General features: G+C 39.4%; 1 protein-coding gene and 1 long non-coding RNA gene across 12 annotated transcripts in view; both read right to left on the bottom strand.

Annotated features, from left to right (window-relative positions):
• enah (ENAH actin regulator) overlaps positions 1–27243 on the bottom strand; it is a 138688-nt gene that overhangs the window by 48927 nt on the left and 62518 nt on the right. For 9 of the 11 annotated variants that reach the window (XM_081602082.1, XM_081602081.1, XM_081602078.1 and 6 more), the window contains exons 2-3: positions 21451–21616; positions 18457–18634 (exon numbers count right to left, since the gene is read on the bottom strand). In XM_081602082.1, the coding sequence (XP_081458208.1) occupies positions 18457–18634; positions 21451–21616 (344 nt within the window). Of the gene's footprint in view, positions 1–1564; positions 1996–11804; positions 15412–18456; positions 18635–21450; positions 21617–27243 lie in introns of those variants that run through there. The other 2 variants (XM_081602083.1, XM_081602084.1) reach the window with 2 other exon arrangements.
• Positions 6496–11798, bottom strand: LOC108165773 (uncharacterized). Its single transcript, XR_001776106.2, has 3 exons — positions 6876–11798; positions 6614–6703; positions 6496–6515 (listed from the first exon to the last, which is right to left on the bottom strand). It is a non-coding gene; the product is annotated as an uncharacterized LOC108165773 (long non-coding RNA).

Genomic DNA, 27243 nt, shown 5'->3' with positions numbered 1-27243 from the left:
TTACTGTCTGGCCTTGTAAACCCTGTGTGCTAATGACAGAGTCCAGACAGCAGCCAAAAGAGCAAAGCAACAAGGAGGGAAAAGCTGCAATCAATACAGAAGCTGGAACATTCGCCTCTCTCTAGGGCTGGATGATGTGGCTGAAGATCGCATCATGATTAGTCTTCCATGTCGGTCAATATCCATAATTATTAATTAGTTTTTTGTTTTCAATGTCTGAAATACTGCCAAACAGCTGATGTGATCTTTCCTGTTTTATTTACAATTTTCACTCCATGCTGTTTTCTTATTTTTAAGCAGTTGTGAAGCACAGAGATGAAACTGCTGCAGGTTGTTGCTAGGTAACCAATGAGCGAGTGAGTTAGTTGATGCTGCTAACCTTGTTTAACTGGCTGCTCAAATCTTTCTTCAGCCTACATTCCCCAGAATGCTGTGTGGTTCTGGATCAGAGTTCAGGGAATGTTATATCTCGTCACCTCTCTAAATAATGCAACAAGTCATTTTGGAAAAACAAACAAATAAAACCAAAACAACTTTTGGCAAAAAAATGACTTATTTCTGTTGATATATTCAATTAGGGCTGTGTAATAATATCGATTTTGTGATATATTTCGATATTTTCTTTCCTAGAAAAAAATCGATATTCATCCGCAAGTATCGTAACATCCAACTGTCACCTTGCTCACTCACTGCTTGCTTTGCCAGGAGAATGATTAGGTCATCAGGCTTAGAGTGATTCCTTCAGATGCTAAGTTTCAAGGTTCAAAAGGTATCAAACTATTCAGAGCGGGGTACTTGGGGTGCACTTTATTTACTTTACAAATGCATGTTAGCTACAGTTTGTACTGTTTCAATTAAAAGAAACGTGTTTTCTCACCACTTCTTTGATTCATTTTTTCCAGTTGTCGACTTTAAGTCTGTGTCCAACCAGAACCAGTTATTGTGTAGTTGGTGCTTTTAATCAGTTGTCAGTTAAATTAATTCAATCCAACACTATAGCAGTCACAAAATGTCACCAAAATCACTCTGTCCCTCTAATATCGTTATCTGCCCATCTCGCAAAAGTGTATTGAATTGTATCGTTTGCTGAATATCGCAATATATATTGTATCGTGAGCAGAATATTGTGTATCGTATCATGAGATTATTGCATCACTACAGCCCTATATTCAATATTGAATATTTAACTGATAAGGTCAAGGCCTACCTCTTCCAAATGTTTTTGATAATTTTTTTTGTGTTATACCATTTTGATGAAACAAAAATTCCCTTGGATCTGAAGAGATGCATTTACTCAGAACAGTGGAACTTAAGCTTGGCTTATTTTCAAAAAAGACCAACACAAACGCAAGAAAATGAAAATAAAGATCTGAAAAGATTCTGCCAGATATTCAGATATATCTATAAAACATAGTTCACGGTGATAAAACAATACCAATAAGTTTTCTTTGACAGACACATGACAAAAAGTCGATACGGTAAGAATGCATAGCCAATCATAAGAGTTGCAGCCTCAACTTAACTTCCCATGGATGAACAACGTTCCCCTTCCCTTTGGACCTACATGGAGCCAGTGTGAGTGAGGGCCTTCTCTGGCAGCAGACATAGCGCCACAATCCAAGTGAGGCCCCGTCGGATCCGTTTCCAGGCCTGAGAGCCACCGCGGCTCCGCCGCCGGCTGCCCTCGGGTGATCCTGGGATGTCACATACAGAACCATGGCTCACGCTATCCAGAGGTGGCTCCTTAAGCTTCCTGAATGCAGTTCATTTGCAGCTTGGGGACAACAGCAGGGATGGTTTACAGTTCCAAAAGTAAAAAAAAAACAAAAAACCTGGCTTTTTACTAAATCTTGGTCAGCATTCTGCTGGAGCAGCTGAAAAATCTCATCATCCTGTGTAAATCTGATGCTTTGATATTCTGCCGGCACACCTTCAGAGATGATGCTGAGCTGCCGGGCGTGGCTCGCTCTGTGCTAGTTCTCCCAGAGAATATGACTGATGGAAACAAAGGAAGAGGAGAGGGAGGGATGAAGAGTGGGAGGGAACATAGAAAACAGAACAGGAAAGAAAGGGAGAGTGAAAGAGAGACGGGCATAAAAGGAGGATGAGAGGGGAAGACAGAAGAGAAGCCAACTGATGGAATTTTAAAAAAAAAGAGCTTAGATTGACTAAAATAACATCAGAAGGAGCCATTTACAGTAAGTGGCAGGATGCCTTACAGCAGTGCTTGTTTGGCCCATTTATGCTTCCTGAATCCAATTTATTATTCATACACAGAGAGGAGCATGCTGCTACCCTCGGCTTCATTCACATCCTCCATTATATCTTTACTGTGATTGGATTTTTACTTAACGCAAAAGTTAGGCTGAAGTTCCGTTTAGATTAACAACTAACGACTATTTTAGACAGAAAAACTAAATCTAGGATTAGGATCACATCTCTGCTTTTTGCGGATGATGTGGTCCTGTTGGCTTCATCGGAACATGATCTGCAGCTCTCACTGGAGCGGTTCGCAGCAGAGTGTGAAGCGGCCGGGATGAGGCTCAGTGCCTCCAAATCCGAGGCCATGGTCTTGAACCGGAAAAGGGTAGAGTGCCTTCTCCGGGTCAGGGGGGTCGTCCTACCTCAAGTGGAGGAGTTTAAGTATCTGGGGATCTTGTTCACGAATGAGGGAAGAAGGGGTGGCTGGGCTAGAGATGGGGTGAGAAGCTCGGTAATCCGGGAGGGACTCAGAGTAGAGCCGCTGCTCCTCCACGTCGAGAGGAGCCAGTTGAGGTGGCTCGGGCATCTGGTAAGGATGCCTCCTGGACGCCTCCCTGGTGAGGTGTTCCGGGCACGTCCCACCGGGAGGAGGCCTCGGGGAAACCCAGGACACGCTGGAGGGATTACGTCTCTCGGCTGGCCTGGGAACGCCTTGGGATTCCCCCGGAGGAGCTGGAAGAAGTGGCTGGGGAGAGGGAAGTCTGGGCCTCCCTTATGAAGCTGCTGCCCCCGCGACCCGACCCCGGATAAGCAGAAGAAAATGGATGGATGGATGGATGGATGGAAACTAAATGTATTATAAATGTGATTTGGGTTTTATTTCCTCTAGACTTGAGGAACTAGTTAAGAGTCTTGGATTACCAGATGTCTTGAAGATTTCCAACTTGTCAATAATGAATTTCACTGTGGAATCCAAGTGTTTTCAGGTGTCTATCATCAGACAAAGCTCTGTCAGCTGAACATGCTGAACATTAACTTTCCAATCTCAGCATATTTTCAATTTGATCATTCTGAAGTATCAATGGGCTTTGATCGAAAACATTCAATTGTAGCTCTAGATGTATGTTAAATGTGGGTCTCGTGACAAGAGAACGTTCTTCCACATGTTTGTTGGGTCCTTTTAATGTTGTGCATGGAGATACTGAATGTGTGTGTAGTGAAGCTCTCCTTTTGACAACTATGAACTGAAAAATGCTTTTCTATACAAAACAAACCTAAAATGAGTACAGCTTAATTAGCTTAAAATAGGGATGCACTGATCCACTTTTTTCTCTTCCAATACCAGTACAGAAATCTGAGATTTAATATCGGCCGTGACAGATATGATGCAGAAAATGTCTGTGCTTAAAAATGTTTCTTTTTTTAAACAGACATAAAAGTATTAAGTTACAAATTTATTGGATTATAGAGATATTTGATAACTCTGCACACTTAATTCCACCAACAGCTTCAGAATCTTGGTCAATATGTAACAACAGCTGTAATTTATTCAGTCAGTACAAGTAGAACAGACAATGGAAAATAAAAAATAAAGAAAATGAAACTAACAAAAACAATAGGTTGACTACGTAGGTCAAACCTTCTTTCAAATGGTTCGGAAAGTGCAATAAGAAATTCTAAATATAATGTAAACTAAATAATAAAACATGACGTCGTTCAGAGCATGGTCATTGACAATCGATCTAGAATTTTCGTCAATATTTGGACTGATATTAATATTGGATCGGTGTGTCTAGTATAAAAATGTTATATTTTTCTTCAATTTTACAATTCTGTACTGCTTTCTGTTGGTCTGTCACATAAAATCCCAACCAAACAGTAGTGATGCAATAAAATTTTAAAATAATAGTAATAATAATAATAATAATGAAAACACATTCCAGCTGTATGAATGCTTATGTAAGTTACTGTATCTAAAAGATTTTAAGATTTGGTGGAATATTAGTTAGTTTAGTCAAGATTCTCATTCAAAGAATCTTAGAAGTGAAAAACTGCATTTCTTATTTTATCATTAAATGAGCATTTATTCTGTTCCTTCCTCCATGGCCATATCAGTCAAACTTTTAGGCATCAGACATGGTAAATATAAATAATATATGAAGTCCAGATAGACTTTTAGAGCACATTTTATCCACAGAGATACAGCGTCACAGGAATCTCCACTTTTAGCATGCATGATTCCACCAGGGAGTGCAGCCAGTAAGTCGGCACACACAGACCTGAATGGTAACTGCAGACAGACTCCACTAGAAACATCTCCAGGAGATTCCAGCTGTCAGCCTGACGTGGTGACAGAGGTTGATTTCAGCAGGCTGCTATAAGCTGAGGTAGCAGGATTCCAGGGACGTATGCTTTACAGACATGAGCGTTATATAGCTCATGATGTCATCCTGTAAGGTCTGTTGTCAGGTTAAAAATCACATGATTCTGAGTGTGTCTGTGGAAGCAAAATGTCACTTTAAATATACACTCACCATCCGGTTTATAAACAATATCTTACTGATGCTGGGTAGACCCCTCTCGTCTTTAAGCAGGATGATAAAACACTTTTATAATAATTATGCCCAATTCCAACCCTGCTGTTCACATCAGAGAGGCACTGATTCAATGTTAATATCTGTATTGGTCCAATATTGAAAAGAATTCTGGATCCGTATTGATGGCAATGTGCCAGATCCATAAGGGCAGATCTATTCAGTTTCACAGGACGAAAAGTGGGATTTTTGACCCTGTATTCTGACGCAAATGCAGCTAGTCAGTGACAGATATCGACAGTTTACATTTTCACTCATAGGAGTCGAAATCTGTTGATTGCGGAATCCTTGGGCAGGGGGAGTGTCGGTGCGGGCGAGAGGCGTTAATGACTACTTAGCATACGAATAGCCTGGCATATGGATGAAAAACAATGACATCAGAGTTCATCATTGACATGTGATTGGTTGGTTGATGTGTGCCCATTGGATAGCACTTATGTCTTTATAAATAAACCCCGCCCCAATCATTAAAATTTTTAATAATGTATTTTAAAAAATCTATATAAAAAATAAATGCTGTATTAAAATATATTCATTTGATATTGCTTATATGCAACATGCAACATGAGGAACATAAAAGAGAGAAGTTTTTTTTTTTTCTTTATTTCATTTTATTTTTTTACTGCTTGCACACAAAATAAGATATAAATGCTTGTCCATTTCTGGACCATCTGGCAGTGTTTTTTGTCCAAACATGATCAAACATTATGCTGCGTTCAGGACAGGCCCAACATCTCTCCTGTAGCGTGGACCTGACGTCTCTTCCTGTCTTGTAGTCCTGATGTCACTGAGCTCCTGGTTGGAGGAACTTGGGGTTTATCCTGACACCGCCTCATAGCTGCCATCCTCCCAGAATGCCACCTCCTCTGCTGCCAGTACTCTCTGCCTTCCTCCATCAGCTGTTAACACAGAACAGACAATCATTATGAGCTACAGGCATCTTTTAGTCATTATGAAACTACAGTGAAATTGTTTGGCAACTTCCAGCTTAGTATGCACACATAAGACATTAAAACAAACAAACAAAAAAAACACATTAATACATTCTTACAAAAAATAAAAACTTTAATGAAAAAGAGAAAACACTTGGAAACAATTGGAAGAAAAAAGAATTAAAAGCAGTTGGTAATAAATAGTAAAACAGTTCAACAAACTCTGAGGCAGATAATTTGCTTTGATGGATTTTAATAAATCACAGTACTTTAATCATTCAAGGAATTGTGACATCTCTAGATTAGTAATAAATCTTACCTGCTTCTTTCTTTAGCTACATCTGGATGACTGGCAGTAGGTCCTGGATGCAGCTGGAAAACATTTTTGTGCATTGTCAATACATAGCATAATTACATTATGTACATAAACAATATTGAAGCATAAAATATCATCAACATTCTAAAATAGTAGATACTCACACACAGTTGCATCTCTGTCCTCATCACGGACATCAGAACGTTTCTGAAGAGTCTGATGGACACAAATGTGACTCTCATTCTGTGGAGTCTGTGGAAATAAATGTAAAATTAAAAAATATTGTAGCAAATATATCGCTTTCTCAAAAATACACAAGTAAATAAATTAAAATTATTCTCAACCAACCATTATACAGTCGGGAATCAACACAGTGATTATACATACCGGCTTCATGACTTCGTCCTCAGATCCGTCCTCCGTCCGCCATTTTGTAGATCTTTACTGCGTTCCACACTCTGCCTTGCTGTACTGCGTTACAACAAAAATAAATATAATAACGGGAAGATCAGTTTTCCTTACAAATATGCGAGTGTTCACTATTAACTAAATGTGAAATCATAACTTACTGAATTTCTCTTCGTCCTGGTGGACTCCGTAAGAACTCCTTGGCACCGTGGTCTGAGGTCTGGCTGGTAAGGCTTGGCCATTTTTCAGGTCTGAAAAAAATCAAAGATGCGAGTATTTTTAATAGTTCAGAACATCACATGTAATAGAGATTACAATACAAAATCTCACCCTACACTTGTTTCAGCATTAAGAAAACGACAGACCGCAAACAAACAAAGCAACTGGCCTCGCTCCACGTGCTATTTATAAAAGCTTTCTTACCGTGAGTTCGGTCTTGTTGGACCGCCGCGGTGTCATCTGTTGTTTTCCGCCGGATCATTGCTTAATATCAAAACAATACTGAAAAGGTAACTCCGTGAAATAGGACTTTTCCCACAATTTCACACACGGCACGGGTATTTTTGTTCATGTTGGGTGTAGGCAGTCAGCACTCGTTACCACCAGTGCAAATCTTCATCCTGGAGTTTAATGGCAGATGCTTGACCGACTATGAAAGCGCATTACTGCCACCAACTGGACTGGAGTGTTAAATGAAAGTTGACAGAAAAAAATACATTACAAGTGAGTTATATTTAGTGCTTAACTAACAAAACTTTAAAAAAAGAATACAAAGGTTTATACTCCATCAGAAAGTGTCACATACTTTCAACCATTTTGTTCTTCAATTTAAACTTGAGAGTTAAGCAACTGAATACTGAAAAATCTGTAGTTTCTTAAGTCCTGTATTGTGATGTGGAATGACCACTACCACTCCAATATAGCATGACTCTGGGTCTTTAAAGCAATCAGTGAACATTAACATTAGTTTGAATATTATTCACAAAAATACTTTATGTACAATGAACCACTCTGGAACATGGTTTTTATTATTATTTTTGATTAAGTTGTGCAATTCCTCCCATCACAAGATAAATCTTCAGATAGGAGGAATGTCAAAGTAAGATCACGTTTCACAAAAGTCTATTGTATGTAATCATGCATATTCTTCTTTTATATCATCAATTCAACCAAAACTAAGTTTTTCAGTGCTCCTAACACACATGTAATATATATTTTAATGGATAAGATAGATTGTTTTAATATTCTTTCTCCAAACATAGTTCTTTATGGTGAACAGAAGGTAAAAAAGGTTAGCTACTAAATGAATAAGAGTCAAAAGGCGGTGCTCAACAGTTGATTTGCATTTGCATGGCACTCAGCAACTGTCGAAAATCCCATTTTTCGTCCTGTGTTTAATTCTATGTTTTGTGACATGAGTAATAGCATGCTTTATTTGTTTGACATTACATTTACAATTCTTAATTGGACTTCCTGAACCATTTGAAAGAAGGTTTGTTGCAGCTTATTTTTTACATGTTTGACCAAAATAGTCAACCCGCTGTTTTAGTCAGTTTCTTTATTATTTATTTTCCATTGGCTGTTATTCTCCTAATTGCACTGACTGGACACATTAAGGTTGGGTTTACCTGTTTAACCAAGATGGTGAAGCTGTTGGCAAGTGTGCTGTACTGGTGCAGTCATTAAGTAAATTTGTAATTCAGTATACTTATATCTGTGGTCCAGAAAAGAAACGCTTTAAGTGAATTCAGCTGTTTTTCTGGCTCAGTGGGTAGAGTAGTCATCTTGTAAGCAGAAGGTTTGATTCCAGCATCTCCTTTCACATGTCGATGTGCCCTTGGGCAAGGCACCAAACCCCACGTTGTCTACCGATCTGCGTATCGGTGTATAAATGTGTGAGCGTTTGAGAGTGTAAATGGGTGAACGTGGCTCTAGTGTAAAGCGCTTTCAGTGATTAAAATAATTGGAAAAGTGCTATTTAAGTTCACTCCATTTTACTATTTTTCACTTCCATCATACACATCGTCAGAATCTCGATACCTCCAGACATTAGAAGGTCTGCTACATATGGCTAAGAGGAACATGTCACAGCTGATCTACAGAGGTTCATTTTAATAAGTTACTAACCACAAAGCCTTCAAAGAATGTGTCTGGCAGAGTGCTCTCTGCTGGCAGCGGGCGCTTGGCTAATGCTTCTACAGCTTCTTCAGCTGATGCTGGACTTTTATAAAGCAGTGGGAAATGGTTCCTGAACGTCCATCAAAAACCATTATATCAGATGGCCAAGGTATAAGGGATGTCTGGCAACAGAACTAATCAATCTCTGCCATTTTAATCCACACCCATTATCCTTGGTAACCTTGTTCAGGACCTCAGATTTTGCATTAAGAGCAAAAAGTTGAGAAAAAAAAAATCAAAACGTCAATAATAAAAATGAATGTCCATAACTACCAGAGGCTCCTTATATAAAGTCATGGAAAACAAAAATGGCTGAGGGTTCAGCTTGAACTCAGTGGTCTATTTTTGTGAATCTTTCACCAACATTAATTTAGGGTTTAAAACGATAATATCTACAGGGTGGCTGCAGGACAGCAACAGCTATACCTCTGCCCCGATCCGCAGCTTTATAAACCCGTCATCACCCTGAGGATGATGGATCATTTGACTCCTTTGCAGTAACATGTCGGGGGATTTGGCTAAAGCATGGATGATCCTGAAGCCAGTGTTAGATGAAGGCCTTCATATAACCGAGTGACATCATATGGAATCTGTTCCATATGATACTCAGATTCCATATTGAGTATCAACTGTTTAATCATTTCAATGATCGACGATTGCTTAAATAACATAGTATAATTCTATTCTACTTTAGTTCTCTCCCTCACATGAGTCTCAGCTCTGCTCCTGATATGAATAATGATCCTGACATAAAAAACCTCTCTATCCCACTTAATAGTTATAAAAAACCACAACTGGTTGTATATATCTAATAATCTGCAGAATATAATCTTACACTTTGGTCAATTGTCAAGAAAACATTTCTTTATATAATTTACTTTGGCTTGGCTTAGCTGCTGCAGCATCAATATTGGGTGGATATTGTATTTTGAGTTTAGTCACAAGTATCACTCTTAAAGGAAATGATTTATAAAAAAAATGGAAAAAGAAAATAATTTTCTTCTTAGAAGCTTTTACTAAAGTTATCTCCCTTTGTTTAGTTGATTGCATCCAAAATTATTCAACTCTATTAGCCTTGGCAATATGTAGGAAGCTAACATTTGTAGCACTCAAGGTTATATTCATAGCACACAAATTATGTACTGTTGCATGACCTGAAATGAACTTACTAATCTAATAAAAACAGCAAATTAAAAGAGAAAAATCACTTTGAAAAATGTTCTACAAATAGTCAAAGTTAAAACCCTACAGCAACAACAAAAAAAAAAAGTGCTGTAGTCAGACGTAGCTTTCCATTACATCTCAATGTGTGCATTCCTCACTGAGACAGGCTGAGTAATGGCAACAGGGAAGAGACAAAGATGGACTAGGCAGGAAATGAGGAGAGGAGGCGGCTTTGCAAACATCTGCCTCATCTGCGTCTGGGCTCAAATGAGTGGAGAATCATTTAAACCTGGCAGGGAACACTCAATAAGCTGTGAACAGGCTCATTTTGTCAGCACTAATTTTCAAGAAACAGCAGCAGATCTGGGAGTTGAATGGGCCACAGGTAAATAACCAGGAGCTAAAAGTACCTGGAACTCAGACATTCCATCTCCTAAACCTGTACTGTTCCACTTTTAGAGGGATTTTTAAAATTATTTAAATGTATTTATGTAGCACATTTAAAACATGCATGTAACACAAAGTGGATAACGCAATAGAACAGAAAGAAAATTATAGCAAAACTTGCCAAAAAAGCAGAATATGTTTAGAATTGGGAGAAAGCATGGGTAGATAGATTTATAGTTTGCTTCCATTTAAATCATTTGTAGCTTTGTAGAAATGTTGCATTTCAGCATATTTATTTTCTTTTTGAATAGGTTCAGACTCAGCAGCAAAGGCAGCAGTTATCTTGTATTTCTAGTAGAAAGGTCCTGATCAGTGTCTGGACAGTCTGATAAACTCAGCTACTGATACCTGCTGCTGACTTGCAGCATGTTACTTTGCATGCCCAGTCATGGACGCAGTTGTGTTATGTGCAACTAACTTAACTATAGCCTGTGTCCATCTGCATGGCTTGAAAAACTGTATTGTGCACATCACATTTCCTTCCTCCATACTAAAATGTTGAAAAAAACCTTTTATGTCTTTAACAATTATTCTGACAGTTTTGTTAAAAGGTATTTAAATATTTGAATGTTGAAGAATGTTATAAGTCAAACTATCAAGGAGTCATATTAAAACAGAGAGCTAACAACGCTAACAAATTGACCCAGGTATTGAAGAGAGAGAGAGAAGAAAATCTTACCTAAATAATAAAGGCTGTATGTAGAAAAGGTTTCATTAAGAGAGATGTCAGATGGTTAAAAGTACCGAATTAAAAGCTTAAAAAGATAGTGGGTTACATTTAAGATGCATCTAGTTATATGACATCAGTGAGGTCATCAGAAAATCTGAAAGATGAGCTGATGTATGAGAACATTACATGTTAGAGATCTGGCAAATGCAACAGGCCATTAGCCCCAGAATTACGAATGGAGACTCCATCTCTGTGGTGTCTGTGGATGCTCTTTCAATCTCAGCCAAAAGATAATGACTAAAAATTACAGCTTGGTCGCAGCTGTTTAACTTAAGTGTTTTGTTTACTACGTTGTGATTTTTGTAACAGCTAAATAAGTTCTAGTTCGCTGTTCTTTCCCTTGCCTCAGCATTTCTCATGAAGTCTTTACAACTAAGCTTGATTCAGTGTTCACGTCTGGAGAGACACTGTGATGCTGTTGCTACTTGGTGACCAGGATGCAAAACTCCTCCAACACTAACCAGTAGCAGGAAGTCATCACCAAAGTTTACCTTTTAGCTGAATGAAGGTACAAAATGTTTAAAGTTTGAACACATTTTGTCATTCATTTTCTTCCATTATAAGGTTACAGTTCATTGAATGGTCAATTTCCAATAACAGTTCTAATTTCTGAGTACCTCATTAACTCAAGACAATTTACATAGGTTTACTTCTCAACATATCAACTCAGGCACTTTCTAACAAAAAAAAAAAAGTTAGCACAATCCAATTAGTAATACATCATTATGTATGATTTCATTAGAAAATACAGATTAAGGGGCTCATCGATCACAAAAGCATAACTTGGACTAAACCAACTAACCCCACAGGGCCTCGATAGGGTAAATACTCACTCCTTAGGATGATCTGAGCACGACTGATTTTCTGTTGATCCCGGGTGAAAAACTGAACTCTTGCTACTGCAGGCATTTTGGTCAAGACTGATGTGATGAAGCCTCAGGGATAGTCCTGTTTTATCAAACTAATGACGACAAAAAAGAAGAAATATTTTCATGAACTGCTAACCACCCAACTTCTCTTCAGGTTATCCGGCCTCTGACTTTTCTTTAACCCTCGACAACTCCCTTTTCCTTGCCACTAGTGCATTCACTTCTTCTCCTCCAACAGCAAAGTGCCTCTGCTGTGATCCAGCTGTGCAGCGTCTCACTTCACCAACCAATGTTTTGAAGCCAGAGAAAATGAGATCATGAAGTAATACAAATTTGGGGCAGGCACACAGACTGAAGTCCAAGGGGCCCAGAGGGTCATGTAATGAAAGTGTGGCCCACAAGCTGTCATGACAAAAGCACGAGCACATACCAGACTAATGTGGTACAGGGCAGATGGGGGTGTTACGCCACTAAGTGTTTACAGTGTAGTTGCAGCCTCATGTCCCCTGACCACAGGGATCATGCCGTTTCTATGGGACAGAGGAAGAAGTATCCTTCTGTGTCCCGCTCTCTGTTTCTGTGAGGCTCCAGCTCTCTCAGGTTCCCCCGACTCTCCCCTCCCTCTACTTCACAGGTTTCATAAGACACAGAGCCACATGGGGTTCTGCTGGCAGCGGCAGTGACGACTGAAAATAAATGATGTGCCTCAGTTAGCAACTTTTCACATGTCTCTATGGAGACAAGCTTTTGCCAAGTCTGAAAGAGGTGGACTAGAAAAATAGATCACAGAATTAGACGTGGCTAATCGGTACTTCTGCTTAAGTGTTAAACTGGCAAGATAAATAATTAAAATTAACGTCCTGGTCTTTCCCCTTATCTGAACTATTGGTGTTTATTATTAACCACAACTAAAATGAACCAAAACTGGAGACCAGAACAGGACAGTTTTCACCTTGGCCTCGGGCCAGGCGATGTGGCTGAAAAACGTATCATGATACAAGTGTTTCATATCAGATGATAATTATTGATTCCAAGATGAGACCGTAGTACTTGGCAAGATGGCAACCTGCAAATCGATAATTCTATAGTCAAAGTCTGAGGTCCAAACCTAGATGGTGCAACCCGCAACAAATATGTTGAAAGATTTCAAAGCGTTGACTAAACGCAGCTCCTGAATGCTCATGGTCCATCCATGTCCCCACCATGTTCACACACATAGTGAGGAACACGCTGCCAATGGAGACAAACCCAACTTGGCTAGAAATGAACCAGACATTAACCGGCTACAGTGAGACCTGACAATGGAGAATCGGATTAACCTGATGAGTAAGCAAGTGTTATCCTTATGGTTCTGAACCAACACATCGACAGCAGAGTCTCACACAGCAGACATATAGAGATTAAGTGGATGAATCAGGAGCACTTTTGGATCTATTCAATAGCCAGAGATGGATAAATGTAGTCAATTTAGCCAAGAGTTTGCGGAAACACTTTATTTGACGGGGTGTGCATAAGACTGACATGACACTGTCATAAACATGACTTAACACCTGTTATGAACATAAAGAAGTCTTTATGAATGTCTATGACTGTTGTCATGAAGTGTCATTTGGTAAATAATGACACTTTTAGTGTTAAAGTGTCACTGTTTACAAAATAATACTAAGTTGGCACTTCTAATGGACTTTCATGGCAACTTTTAGAACAACTTTGCATTAAAAGACTGTGCATTTCTTGCTGGCACTTAGAAAGACAGAACAGCAAGTATGAGAATTTGTCTGCCGGGGTTAGAGGAGACAGTCACGCTGCTGCTTACATTCCTCCTCTAACAATTTCAACAGAGGTCAGGTCAGGGTGGTTCAGTTCTGATCCGTTATTCAGAGGATCTGCCTACAAGTCTGCTGAGAAAGACTCAATCTGTCTGTGCATCTTTCCAAGACTTAAATCCATCTTAGAGAGAGGAATCAGTTTGAATACTTTCCATCTGCTATCCAACATTTGTTTTATTGTCCCCCTCCTACTGTGCCAGTTACTATCCAGCCAAACCACAACAGAGACAAACGCTCCGCCGGCAACCTGTGACCCATCCATCCATCCTCTCAACTCTGGACTTTTTAGGAGAAAATTGTACCATGGACAAACAAAGTGATCATTGTCCTCGCAGGTTTAAAACCACAACACCCCAAGTCTGAAGAACAGAGCTGTATCCAGTTTCCTCTCTCAGATGGAAACTATTCTGTGTTTTGCTACTCACACATTCCTTCATGCCTTCCATGAGCACATGCCGATTATAAAATTCATTCACCTGGCTATGTGGGTACCTCATGCTATTCAACAAGGACCAATCGCAAGCAACTGGAAGGTTTGGAGGTTTTTTTTAACAGTCCGAATAATAAAGATGAGATTTGTTGGCTAACCAGGCCAATCTGAGCTTCAAAGATGGACATCAAAGCAGCTCTGGGAGTAACAATTTCTGATCTGCAGAAATATTTATGATGGTAAGAAATCAGTTTTACCTGCCAGATGGCCTACCATGTGGTTCCTTTTATTCAACGAACACTTTATTTGCAAGAAAGGAGGAATTCTGTAAAGGGCAAACATTATTACAGGGTTTGAACATGTGTTCAGGTTCTGTGATCCACTCCAGGAGTGGTCAGTTTAAAGATGCTTTAAAGCAGAAATCTTTACTAGAGTTCATATGGTGGAATGTTCTCTTGTCCACAGTCAATTGGACTGAAGGTCTGCTTCTCAGATCAATGACCACAAAATGACTGATGGGCCATCTTGCATTACAACCACAGCCTGTTTAAAATGAATAGATGAATTCATTGTGACGTCAGCAATGGGTCTGAGCTACAATTTTAAAGCCTTGGGTTAGGCAACCAGCCAATAACCATTCTGGAGCTGAAAGAGACCGTATTTGGACAAGCAAACGTAGCAGGAGACGCAAACTTGAACCATACTGGACCAAAAGTGCATACCTTTGATATGCAATATTAAATTGTAGGATTGTTTCCAGAAACGCCACCAAAAGTACAAAACCAAAGCAGTGAATGTAACTAATCTTACAGTGGTGTACATGTTCAGATGGCTTGTAATGATAAATCCATGCTGTTAGATGACAGGATGCAAGATACTAGGTTCACAACAACAAGACAACATGTAAGCAACACATTACATACAAAGATTACATATTTCTTCAAAAGTACTCATAGCCCTCAAGGTTTTGCATATTGTACAATTACTGGCGCAAAAAAGAGCTTCAGCTCTAGTTCTCTACACAGCTTGACCCCCATCATACTTCCAAGCTTTTTGCACAGAATGCACCCAACATTGTATGGGTTGGTGAGAGATATAGAGAAAATGAACTTTGTGCAGTGAAAATTTTGAACATACCCATGACAGATGAAAAAAAGCTAGATAGCTAGTACAGACACATAGCAGCTAGCTACCAGTAGCCTCAATCGCCTCAAGTCACAGAATGCAATGAAGATGTCTGTGCACAACTCAAGCTTCTACCCGACAGAATAAAAATACATTTGAGAATGTACAAGAATAAATTGTCCTGCCAGGCCAAAATATAAGACCTATGATCAACGTGTTTAAGGTTAACTTTCTTTAAAAAAAAAAATAAAAAATTAATTCAAGACAATTTAAATATTCATTTTATATATATGAATTTAAGACATCTTAATGGATGCATGGACATCTTGTACACAACTTTGTGTTGCTAGATCTCATATTACCCAACAACACACATTTAAGCTTGTTGTAAAATGACAATGCAGAAAAGGGAAAAAAACTTTTTTTGTAAACCAAATTCAAGTAGAAATGTAAAAGTCAGTGGCATAAAGATTGCTATAATCATCATCCAGCTTGTTTGGTTCCAACAAGCTGGATTGCACCAGCTGAAGACACACCATGATTTATCTCTACACGGATTATTGACTAAGACCAGGAACGGGTAAACACTGGCTGGCTAATGCTGCTGATGTTGACAGGACCGCGAAGCCCTTTAGATAAAAGCAGTTTACAGAGCTAAATCACAGCTTTGTGTTTATATGCTGCTGAGAGAGCCACAAAGCAAAGCACACAGATGGACCATTTCCTGCCTGACATTCTTTATGTAACAACGTAAAAATTCAATGTAGTATTTGTCGTACTGAGATGCTTAAAGCCAAAACATCAGTACGATCGACAAGTACAGCAGGGAAGATCGCAAGCTGTTTGAAATGAACGATTGGAACCTGGAAGGGTTTCAGAAATGATAGATGGAGGGTGAACCGGAGGGGGACTGTCAAGTCCAATGACGAGTGCGACGGGCGCCACAGAGAGCAGCTGTCAGGACAGAAATACAGAAGCAAAACAGCGGGGTGAAAGGGGAGACCCTGACACTCCGTTGGCCTCCATATGCAGATCGCTGCCCTGCTGAGAGAGCAAACAGGCAAGATGAAGGGGGGAGAATTACAAAATGACTGAAAATGTGACAGAGAAGGCAAACAGGGCAGAAAATGGAAGTCCGGCAAAACCAGAAAGGAGAAGAGAATCAAGTAAGAAGAAAATTAAGAGAGAAAATAAGAGGTGTGAAGCCTGAAGCTGAAGTCTTCAGCTGTGCTGTTCATTAGGCAGAGTCAGTTTTCAAACAGAAAGTCTGAAAGATGTGGAATGGTATAAAGAATTAAACTAACGTCTGATTTAGTGTGTGGGTAGGGGGGAAAAAAGGCAACAAAATAATTAAATATGTTACTGGTTGGCTGAAGTCTCACTGAACTAGAGCTTTGGGATTCTTAAAAAAATCAGACATGTTTGATAGCTTTTCTCATTTTCATTTAGACTCCATTAATCTGCCCTGGTCACTGTCTCTTGCATTAATTTAATCCCAAGTCGCTGTGTTTCTGATTATGCAACGTGCTTGACCACACAAGCAGCAGGAAAGCGTGTCTGCATCATTTACTATACTTTCTGTCATGTTAGATTTTGTCATGGCTCACAAACAAACCTCTACGCCATTAGAATAATGAGGCGCATCACTATAAGGTTAATTAGTGGAGGGGATTAAATGTGATGAGAGGCATGGTTTAGGGGGAGAGGAGCGAACGGTATGGTGGAGGGGCAGTGGGGTAAGGGTGGAGGGCCTAAAGCAAAGCCTGCAGAGCTGCATCTGGATGCTGGGAGAACACTAAAGAAAACCTCTGCTCCCTTGATTACCAGCAGGAAAGGAGGAGAAAAACATGAGTTATGTAACTAAAGCTTAAAAGGTGGCAGATAAAGATTAATTCTCACTGTGTAAATAATCTGAGCAGTTAACTAAAGAGCAGAAATCTCAAAACATTTGTATTTTGAATATTTTTAGTGCTTATTGTCAGGAGACATAGCCAACTGATTAGAGTCAGACGATTATGGGCTTCAATAGTCCTGACTCAGGACCAGTGGGACAGAAACCAAAATGTCCCATCTTTTTTTTGAGCAGTGAATGTGCCATAATGAACCACTACCAGCTTGCTCCGACAACATTGTGCTGTGTTTACATTGTGACTCAAAAGACTCAAAGCTATAACGTTTTCAGCATCAGTAAGGTGTTTAAAATGAAGTCAGAGGAAGAAGAGATTTAAAAAGCTACAGAAAGCAACATTACATCATTTTTTATAATGAATAGGTTTTTATAGGTATTTGTTAAAACTGTCACTATATTGCGACAGTATGTTATGAGATAGATCTATGAAAAAAAAATATTTTAAAAATCAATCTCCTTGGCCTCCTCCCTGAGCTGCTGTTGAGTCAGAATTCTTTTGATTTTTCAGTGGCACAAATCTTCTTCCGTAGTTTCAGGTTCATTAGCAAGACACATTTTAAAAATGGAAGGAATAAATGTTACCGGCCTGGAGGGGAAATCTTTGGTGTTGCACACAGCTGCACAAAGGTGCATAATGTGCATAAATGCAGGCACTGAAGAGAACTACACATCACAATACACGCAAATCACATCAGACCCTCTGCTTTCATCCAACTCTACTCACATCATTCCAGTTCTCCACATCCTTCTTAATCATTTAAATGACTGTTCTCTTTAGCCTTCAACATCATCTGCCAGACATCCACTGTCCTTCCCATCCATCCTAACCAAATAACTACAACCTGAAAATGTTTCAGCAAACCTCACTGCAAAAACACTACATCTTACAAAGTATTTTTTGTCCTGTTTATAGAGTAAATATCTTGGTACACTTGAAACAAGACAAAATGAACATAAAGGTAACTTTTCAGTAAGATATAGGAGCTTATTGTAAGTAAATAATTCATTTAAACTGATAAGTACCAGTTTCACTGGCAGATTATTTCACCTATAAGTATTGGTAATAAGGAATTAACTTAAAACAAGCTCTTATATTTTGTTGAAAAGTTACTTGTGAGTTACTGTTGTCTTATTTCAAGTATGCTAAGATATTTGCACGAGGAAGTAAATCCTAAATACTTGTAAGATTGTGTTGTCTTTGCAGTGCTGCCGAACAACAGCTGCATTATGCAATCAGTAAGATTGAAGAAACATTCCCCAAAGCGGCAGGCCAACACTGACTGCATAGATACGTGTCCACTAGGGCAAAGCTCTGAGGCTCACCTGTGTCCTGGGAGTTGAGCACCTCCAGTGCGTGCATCATGGCACTGGCAAACACATTGGCGTCTTCCTTACTGCCGAAGTTGAGGCCGTAGACCTGTCGAGCATCCCGCCACTGGTGGAAGGTCTGTGTGGCCTGGTTGTATTTCAGCCCCTTGGGAATGGCACAGTTTATCACCACCTTTAGGCAGGGAGAGAGGAGGCAACATTCAGATCATCAGCAATAATTAATAGAAGAAGTTGCCAAAGCAGGTTTTGTATGCAGTGGAGTGAAGTAGGAAGTTTCAAACTGGAGCAGATCAAGGTCAGGAAAACATGCTGTAATGTTACTGGATGTTGCAACAGCAGTGTAATGTGAATGGTGGTGTTCATCCAACAATATTAATGTCTGATTTTGGCCCACATATAGACACACAGGTATACATTTAGAAAATTCATTTGCTTAATGGAAACATGCAATTCAAAAAGAAAAATGTTTTTAATAAAGGCGTCAGGATCAGGTGAGTTTTTCGGCCGTATCAGAATTGATCCATTTCAATTATTATTTGGTTAATTGGAAAAAATAAACACATCATCCCTGCAGTGTTAAACAGAAAGTTCTGAGTTTTTCCACATGATTTCAATAGCATTATTTAGGTTAAGATGCACCCTTTGCTATAAATGATCAGGTGTTCACTAAAGTGCTATGCTACTAAAATATGCTAATTTAATAATAATGAAATTACTTATTAGCATTTTTTGTAATTTTAATATAGTATTAAAGAAGCTTTAGTGGTTAAATTGTGATAAGAATGTGCCTTTTTATGTGGTTAATCGTCAGAATAATTGATTACTAAAATAATGATTAGCTGGAGCCCTAACTTTATGCACTGCAAAGTTTTAATGATAAACATTTGTCCCTTACCCTGGTCTAAAATTAGACAAGTCCAAAGAAAGGAAATGTGAAATTCTGTTTGACACACATTAATGAGAGATGCTCCCAGAAATCAGCTGTAATCGATGATCAGTCAGTGATGGTAAACTGTGCTGGACTTACAAATGCTGGCAGAGTTCTGGACATCTAAAATGATATGGATCTATATATTCTCTATATTATGGAACACACACACGCATGCACAGATTACAAACAGATTATAAAGCATTTGATTTATCATCATAAGTTCCTTAGTTTACAGTGTCATTGCTCTCTGACCTACACACACACGCTGTGTGTAGGTCTGTGTGTGTATATGTGCTGTGATATTACCTCTGCTCTCACTACAAATAAGTGAATTACTGCTTTTGGTTAATGTTAGAAAAAATATATCAAAGGCTGTTCTTCTACTTTCTTAAATAATTGCAATTAATTTGAAATCAGAAAAAACATTGAATCAGCAGCAGGTTGAACGTTTACACATATCATATGCATATGAAGTCCTATGACCATACAGTATCTCTTGAGCCCAGCAGGCAGCACCACTGACTTGTTACTCTCTGGCCTCCAGTTGAGTGCTGTTACGCACTTTGATTACAAATGATGATTGTGTAATACTCCAATAGCAGCAGAGTGAAGGAATGTATGTGCCTCCAGTCGAACACAATCACTTATTACACTGAGCCGTGAAAGTGATCACCTGCCTACATATGTGGTTCTTCCCAGGAGCTTACGCCTGTCGGTATTTACTGCTAAGGTTTTTATCACCACACTGATGAATGAAGTCACTTTGTAAAGCTGGAAGAAATGAATAGCAATGGGCCAGGCTGGCTGAAATGATGGCTTAATCATAGATTTTAAGAGGTGGAGTATTGCAAACAATAGAGCATATGAACATGCCGGTATGGTAAGATATTTATCAAAGAAATGAAATCAGCCTGCATGCTGCTTGACAGTACAGTTGGTAGTCTTGCAGCAGGAAGGTTCTTTATTTAAAGAATTGTCATTTCAATACAGACCCACGTAACACTGATTATCATTTACCTGGGTCAACACAGCCAAACTTAATTGCATCCTAAATTTAGTTTAGCAAAAACAACAACAACAAAAAACTTAGCAACCTTGATGTGCTTTAAAAGTGTGTGCATGAAAGGGAGTGTTTGTGAAGAGATAGAATAATTCTGAAAAGTAACCCAAAAAGTTTACTTTCACAAATCAAGAAAATCCATGAAAAATAGCAAAAACATAACCTCATCAGCCCTGTGGCAGAGAAGTATCTTTATACTGTGCATAATCAACACAAAAATATTTTTGTTGTAATGTAACTTTTTTCTCAGCAGTGCAGTATTTTCTTATTTGAGATGGTACATGGTATAAATCTAATAATATGTCATAGAACTAGATGTGTTTCCATCCAATTGTCAAATATTTTAAGCAAACATTTTAAGTATTGTATAAAAGAAAAGGTGTGTTTCCATCTACTGGTTAGGAGCGAATCAAGAAGGCTAGTGGGAGCTCATAGACATTGAATAAGAGGGTTCTCAGGTCTGAACCTTGGGGAACCCCACATGTCCGTTTCCATTAGTTTCAGAATTTTGCAGCATTCGAGTCAAACACCATACATCCTGGAGATCCTGGGAATTACGTCTGTGGATCAGGTATGAGCAGACTAGCGCATTCTCACTGTCCTTGGAAAGGATTCGAGATGAGAGCTCAAAAGTAGTCTAGTTAAAGTCTACATCTTTAGAAAAACCTGGATTTGCTTTGGGAACTGTCCCAGCTGCTCTCATGTCTCACTTCACTGTCAGCTTCCCTCCAGAAACTCTTTGTTTCCACTCTATGCAGTGTGAAGAGTGTGAGGAAACACTGTGTACTTCTACAAGCAGATGGCAACAAAAGGCTGACTGTAAACACACAGAGACTTGTTGAGGGTTTTGCAGAAGCACTTGTCCTTAAACACTTTAGTTAACTCCTCAGATCCCACATAGAGCCACCTAAAATAAAACATGCATGTTTTTCGTCAAAAAAAAAAAAGAAAGAAAGGAAAGAAAAAGACATGTTTAGGTCACATGACCCCACTCTACCTGATGATCCTGGATCTTGCGTCCCACCACGCGGAAGGCATTGTTACCCGTGTGGTGATAGATGTGGACTCTGCTGAAGCCGGTGGAGCCTCCAGCAGGGACCCACTTCTTGTTGGCATCGTCATACACCATGACAGCAGCCCGTGCCTGGCAGATGCTCTGTTCACTGCATCAACACACATACAAAAAGTAGACATCAAGATAAGTCATGGCTTTTTGACTATAGATACGTTGCAGCGTGATGTCACACGCGCAAGATCTCACCCTCCATCTTCCAGCAGGGTGACGATGATAACCCTTAATTTCAGCTGTCAAGTTGTTATTGTAACATTTTAAATGTTAAATGTATGCGTGATATATAAAAGAATAAGGGGCACAGTGCTTTGCTACTAATTGTTAAAACTACAACTTGAAACCAAGGTCAGGAGAAAGTTTTAAGTAAAAAAAAAAAGATACGGAGAGGGAAGTAGGTTAGTTACACTAGCTTGACTTTCACCACCTTAACATGTAGACGGTCTTCCAAGTGGAGGACATAATTTTGCATGTGTGATGTCACGTTGCAACATGGTTATGTGCTAATCAAACAAAGACAGCTCAATGATTAGCGGAGTAGATTTTTTTCCTAATTTTAAGACCAACATTTGCTATAGTTAAATACATCGTGACACATGTCAACCTATGATTGAAATAATCTTAAGTTTCAGCCATGTTTCACTTAACAGAAAACTGAAGTACCTGACTAGATATGATGCTAATCTTTCTGAGCAACGGTGGATTTTGCAATTCATTAGATGCATCAAAACTAAAAACTTCCACCAGTCTCAGGTTAGAAAATGCTTAAAGCAACAGCATGCACATGATATTTGTTACATTTTAGAGGTGTGCCAATCGATCGGTCATCGATCATAATCGGTCGATTTTCGTGAAAAAGTGCATGATCGGTGATCGGCGATCATTGGCTCTTGTTGCCGATACAGATCAACTGCATCTCATTTCGCAGCCTGCCTGTGCAGCTGGTCTCCTCTTTCCTGCACTCTGCACAAGCGCGCAGCAACAAATCCTAAGCGATGTGGAACTATAACGCACTGAGTGAATGGGGAAGTTTGCATGTTGCGGCGGAAAATTGAAGCACATCAAAATGCATCAACACAACGAAGCTAATATGGCATAAAAACAATGCCATACTTGACGGTGTTTGGCTACATCGAGGCTCACTGCAGTAAAAAAGACATATGGAGGATCAGATAGCAGGTAAAGCAGCGCACAGCTACAAACACTCACCCGGATTAGCATGACGCTCAAAAAGCTAAACAAATAACCCGCAAAATTATTTAAGTCTTCAAGCTGCGATATAGGACGCTGGTTCTCTTCTCGCTGTTGAACCGCTGCTACGCGCTACAGGTAGTAATATTTCACAGACGGAGCGCCGCTTCTGCTCCACCTGGTAGTGACTCTCACACTGAACCTCTGCTTAAAGCTGCAGCATCTAACCTAAAAAAATACATTTTACATACGTATTAAAACTGTCCTAACATGAGACAGATAATCTCTAATCTCCTCCCTGTTCTGCATAATTACGCCGCTCAGTCAGAAACAGCCACTCAGAACTAGCAGTAATCAGCTAGCCGCCATGCTATCAGGAAGTTTTCATTCAGTAACTCTGGATTGTTTATTGTAATGGATCCTGTATTTGCCTTTGAATGTTAAGTTTTATACTTGAATTTTTTTGGCAATGTTGAGAGGTTTTATTCTGGCTCTTTGCATTATTTAACCTCTTCAGAGCCTTCATATGTTATCAGTCTGCTAAAGATAGTATTATTGATAGCAGTACAATTTGCAGAATTCCTGTTTTGTTTAGTTTTCGTCTTGGAAAAAGTTATTAAAAACAAGTTTTGTCTAAATTAAGGTGAATTCATGGTTCCTTTTTCCACATAATGTAACCGGTAGTGTTTATGATTAAAAAAAAAATAAATAAATTATGTGATCGGTATCGGTGATCGGCCCTCATGGGTGATCGGTATCGGCAGTAAAAAACCTGATCGGCACATCTCTATTACAGTTAATAAAAATGAAATAAAAACGTAAGGTGACACACTTTGATCTATGAACAACGTCTGCAGTCAAGACCCTGCTGCAGACTGATGGCAATAAAATAGAAGTTGGCATTTCAGACCGCACAGGTATCTGTAAAGCACACAGGAAGCGCCTGATTGGTGCATCTAAACAGGTGGAACGTCTTGGTGATACAATTTACAGACAGAATTTGAATCCCAGCAGTGAAGCAGGAAGTCACAGAAAAATGCTCAGAACAAAAGCTACAAAAAAAAAGAAGTGAAAAGCACTGGAAAGGAAGGATGAGGGGGAAACGCACACCTCACACACATATTCTCCGTTACCTAATATTGTAAAAATTAAAAAAAACTGAATCATTCACAGAAACTAGATAAATGCTAATTAAAATGCACACAGATGGGGGGTTATGAATACTTCTGATAAGCATTTCAGAGCTTCCATCTCACTTGTGGTAAAAAAAACAACAACCAAAAAACCCCCAAACAAAACAAAGAAAAAGGAGCCAATCCAAAACGTTTGCAAATCTCAGATTTCTGTTGTCACTAAACCTGAACACCTCAGCAAATGTTCCTTCCTGAACAGCAGCAACATGATATAAAAGCTCATGAAGGCATTTTAAATCTCAAACAACTAAAAGACCCATAAAGAGTCAAGACCCCATCTGTCTTTCTATCTGATTACATTAATGTGAACAGTCTAAAGGAGCAGGTGATGGAGGGCAGTTATTCATTAGTTTTTGTCCGAGATGGGAGGAGAAAATTCAGCAAAATTACTATATTTAACTTTGTATTAAAATATGAATGTGTGCTTTATACTGAGAGTTGTAAATTATTGTAAACAAAATTAAGCAAGAAGACATGCATGATAATTCAGCACAGTCAGAGGCCTGTACAGATTTGTTGGATATGACTTGCCTCAATACTGAATTTCCCTTGGGAATGAGTAAAGTCTTTTTGATTTGAAATTGAATTGACCTCAAGTATCTTTGATGAAAACAAGGAGGGAAAACTCAGGAACCTAACTCTGTCTTTTTACATCCAATAAAACTACAGGTCCTTCTCAAAAAATTTGCATATTGTGATAAAGTTCATTACTTTCCATAATGTAATAATAAAAATTTAACTGTCATATATTTTAGATTCATTACACACTAACTGAAATATTTCAGGTCAGGCTCATGAAAAGGTTCTCTGAACGAGCAGTTAACCTAATCATCTGAATCAACAAAGTAACTCTAAACACCTGCAAAAGATTCCTGAGGCTTTAAAAACTCCCAGCCTGGTTCATTACTCAAAACCACAATCATGGGTAAGACTGCTGACCTGACTGCTGTCCAGAAGGCCATCATTGACGCCCTCAAGCAAGAGGGTGAGGCAGAAAGAAATTTCTGAACGAATAGGCTGTTCCCAGAGTGCTGTATCAAGGGAGGTCTGTGGGAAGGAAAAAGTGTGGCAGAAAACGCTGCACAACTAGAAGAGGTGACCAGACCCTGAGGAAGATTGTGGAGAAGGATCGATTCCAGACCTTGGGGGACCTGTGGAAGCAGTGGACTGAGTCTGGAGTAGAAACATCCAGAGCCACCGTGCACAGGCGTGTGCAGGAAATGGGCTGCAGGTGCTGCATTCCCCAGGTCAAAGGTCAAGCCACTTTTGAACCAGAAACAGCGCGGCTGAAGCGCCTGACCTGGGCTACAGAGAAGCAGCACTGGACTGTTGCTCAGTGGTCCAAAGTACTTTTTTCAGATGAAAGCAAATTTTGCATGTCATTCGGAAATCAAGGTGCCAGAGTCTGGAGGAAGACTGGGGAAAAGGAAATGCCAAAATGCCAGAAGTCCAGTGTCAAGTACCCCACAGTCAGTGATGGTCTGAGGAGCCATGTCAGCTGCTGGTGTTGGTCCACTGTGTTTTATTAAGGCCAGGGTCAATGCAGCAGCTATCAGGAGGTTTTGGAGCACCTCATGCTTCCATCTGCTGAAAAGCTTTATGGAGATGAAGATTTCATTTTTCAGCACAACCTGCCACCTGCTCACAGTTCCAAAACCATTGGTAAATGGTTTACTGACCATGGTATTACTGTGCTCAATTGGCCTGCCAACTCTCCTGACCTGAACCCCATAGAGAATCTGTGGGATATTGTGAAGAGAAAGTTGAGAGACGCCAGACCCAACACTCTGGATGAGCTTAAGGCTATCGAAGCATCCTGGGCCTCCATAACACCTCAGCAGTGCCACAGGCTGATAGCCTCCATGCCACATTGAAGGCTGCAAAAGGATTCCTGACCAAGTATTTAGTGCATAACTGAACATAATTATTTGAAAGTTGACCATTTTGGTATTAAAACACTCATAAAACACTTAAACACTCATAAAAACATATTGGTCGGATGAAATATGCTAATTTTTTGAGATAGGAATTTTGGGTTTTCATGAGCTGTATGCCAAAATCATCAGTATTAAAACAATAAAATAATTGTTTCAGTTGGTGTGCAATGAATCTAAAATATATGAGCTTAATTTTTATCATTACATTATGGAAAATAATGAACTTTATCACAATATGCTAATTTTTTTTTTTAGAAGGCCTGTACAATCAGTACCAGAAGTGATCAGAGTCTGATTCCACAGAGCCACTAGCAGAGGATCCTCTGATTATACAAACATATTTTCAGACTGCACCTTGGTTTATGCCGCTAGTTTAGAGAGAAAACGCAACAATTTTGCTCTTTAATTCACTTGACTGGTGCATGATAGCCTTGTTGACCCTCCTTATGTTATTGTTCCCACAATTCATTCAGCATGTAGAATGTATTCTAGCTCTGTTCTGTCCTCCATTTATAAGCCTGACTAAAATTCTCAAGCATAAAGAAAGTCAGGATATAACTGGTGTCACTGATTAATTTAAATTATTCAATAAATAGGTTCTGTCTCTTACAGAGCAAGGTGACAAAGACAAAAGAAATGTATGGATTGTACAAATTTAGTAGCAGAGAATGAGATTTGAGTTGAGAATATTTTTATCTCCTTCATTAATGTTAATGAAGCTGGAGAGTTGGAGGAGAGCTTCTGACTTCAAAGAGGAACCGAGCAGCTCCGGGGGCCAACATGACGTCACTTCCTGCTGGTATGGGAGGGTGGAGAGGTGCTGCTGGGATGCAGCAGATGAGGCAAAGATGAATGAAGCAGCAGGAAATGAACTGAGGGCTGAATGATCATAACCCAACCTGATTCAACCGCCCAGTGACAACGAAAGGTCTCACCACTCAGCTAGAAAACCAACCCAGGAGAAGGAAGAATAATGCAGAACTGGACGATGTGACACATCCTCTGTTTATACCGATTCGCCCCGTCACTCCCGCTGCTGGAAATTGTGACTAATTTCACTGCTGGTAGGCTAAAGTTATGCAACCAAATGACTGTGTTGTCTAAAAATAGGAACAAACCAAAGCGGGGCAGCCGAATCCCCCCATTCAATGGGTCTGCCAAGCACAATGTGGGGATGAATGATGACTCAGGGTTTTGTCCCATCAGCTATGTGACTCTGCTCAGTCTTAGGGGAGCACATGTGGAGGATCACAGCGCTGTGAGTTAGCAGTGGCATCAATCTCCACAACGCAGACTAGATGGGATGGGTCCCACTCCACATTACGAGACACAGATGTTTATTAGTGACAGAAGTATATTCTCAATCTAAATGCATCATCTTAATTGAGAAGCCTTTCTAA

The sequence above is a fragment of the Poecilia reticulata genome, chromosome 21 (assembly GCF_904066995.2).
Source record: "Poecilia reticulata chromosome 21, P_reticulata-male-v2, whole genome shotgun sequence".
NCBI lineage: Eukaryota > Metazoa > Chordata > Actinopteri > Cyprinodontiformes > Poeciliidae > Poecilia > Poecilia reticulata.
This window is presented reverse-complemented; position numbering and strand designations above follow the sequence as displayed.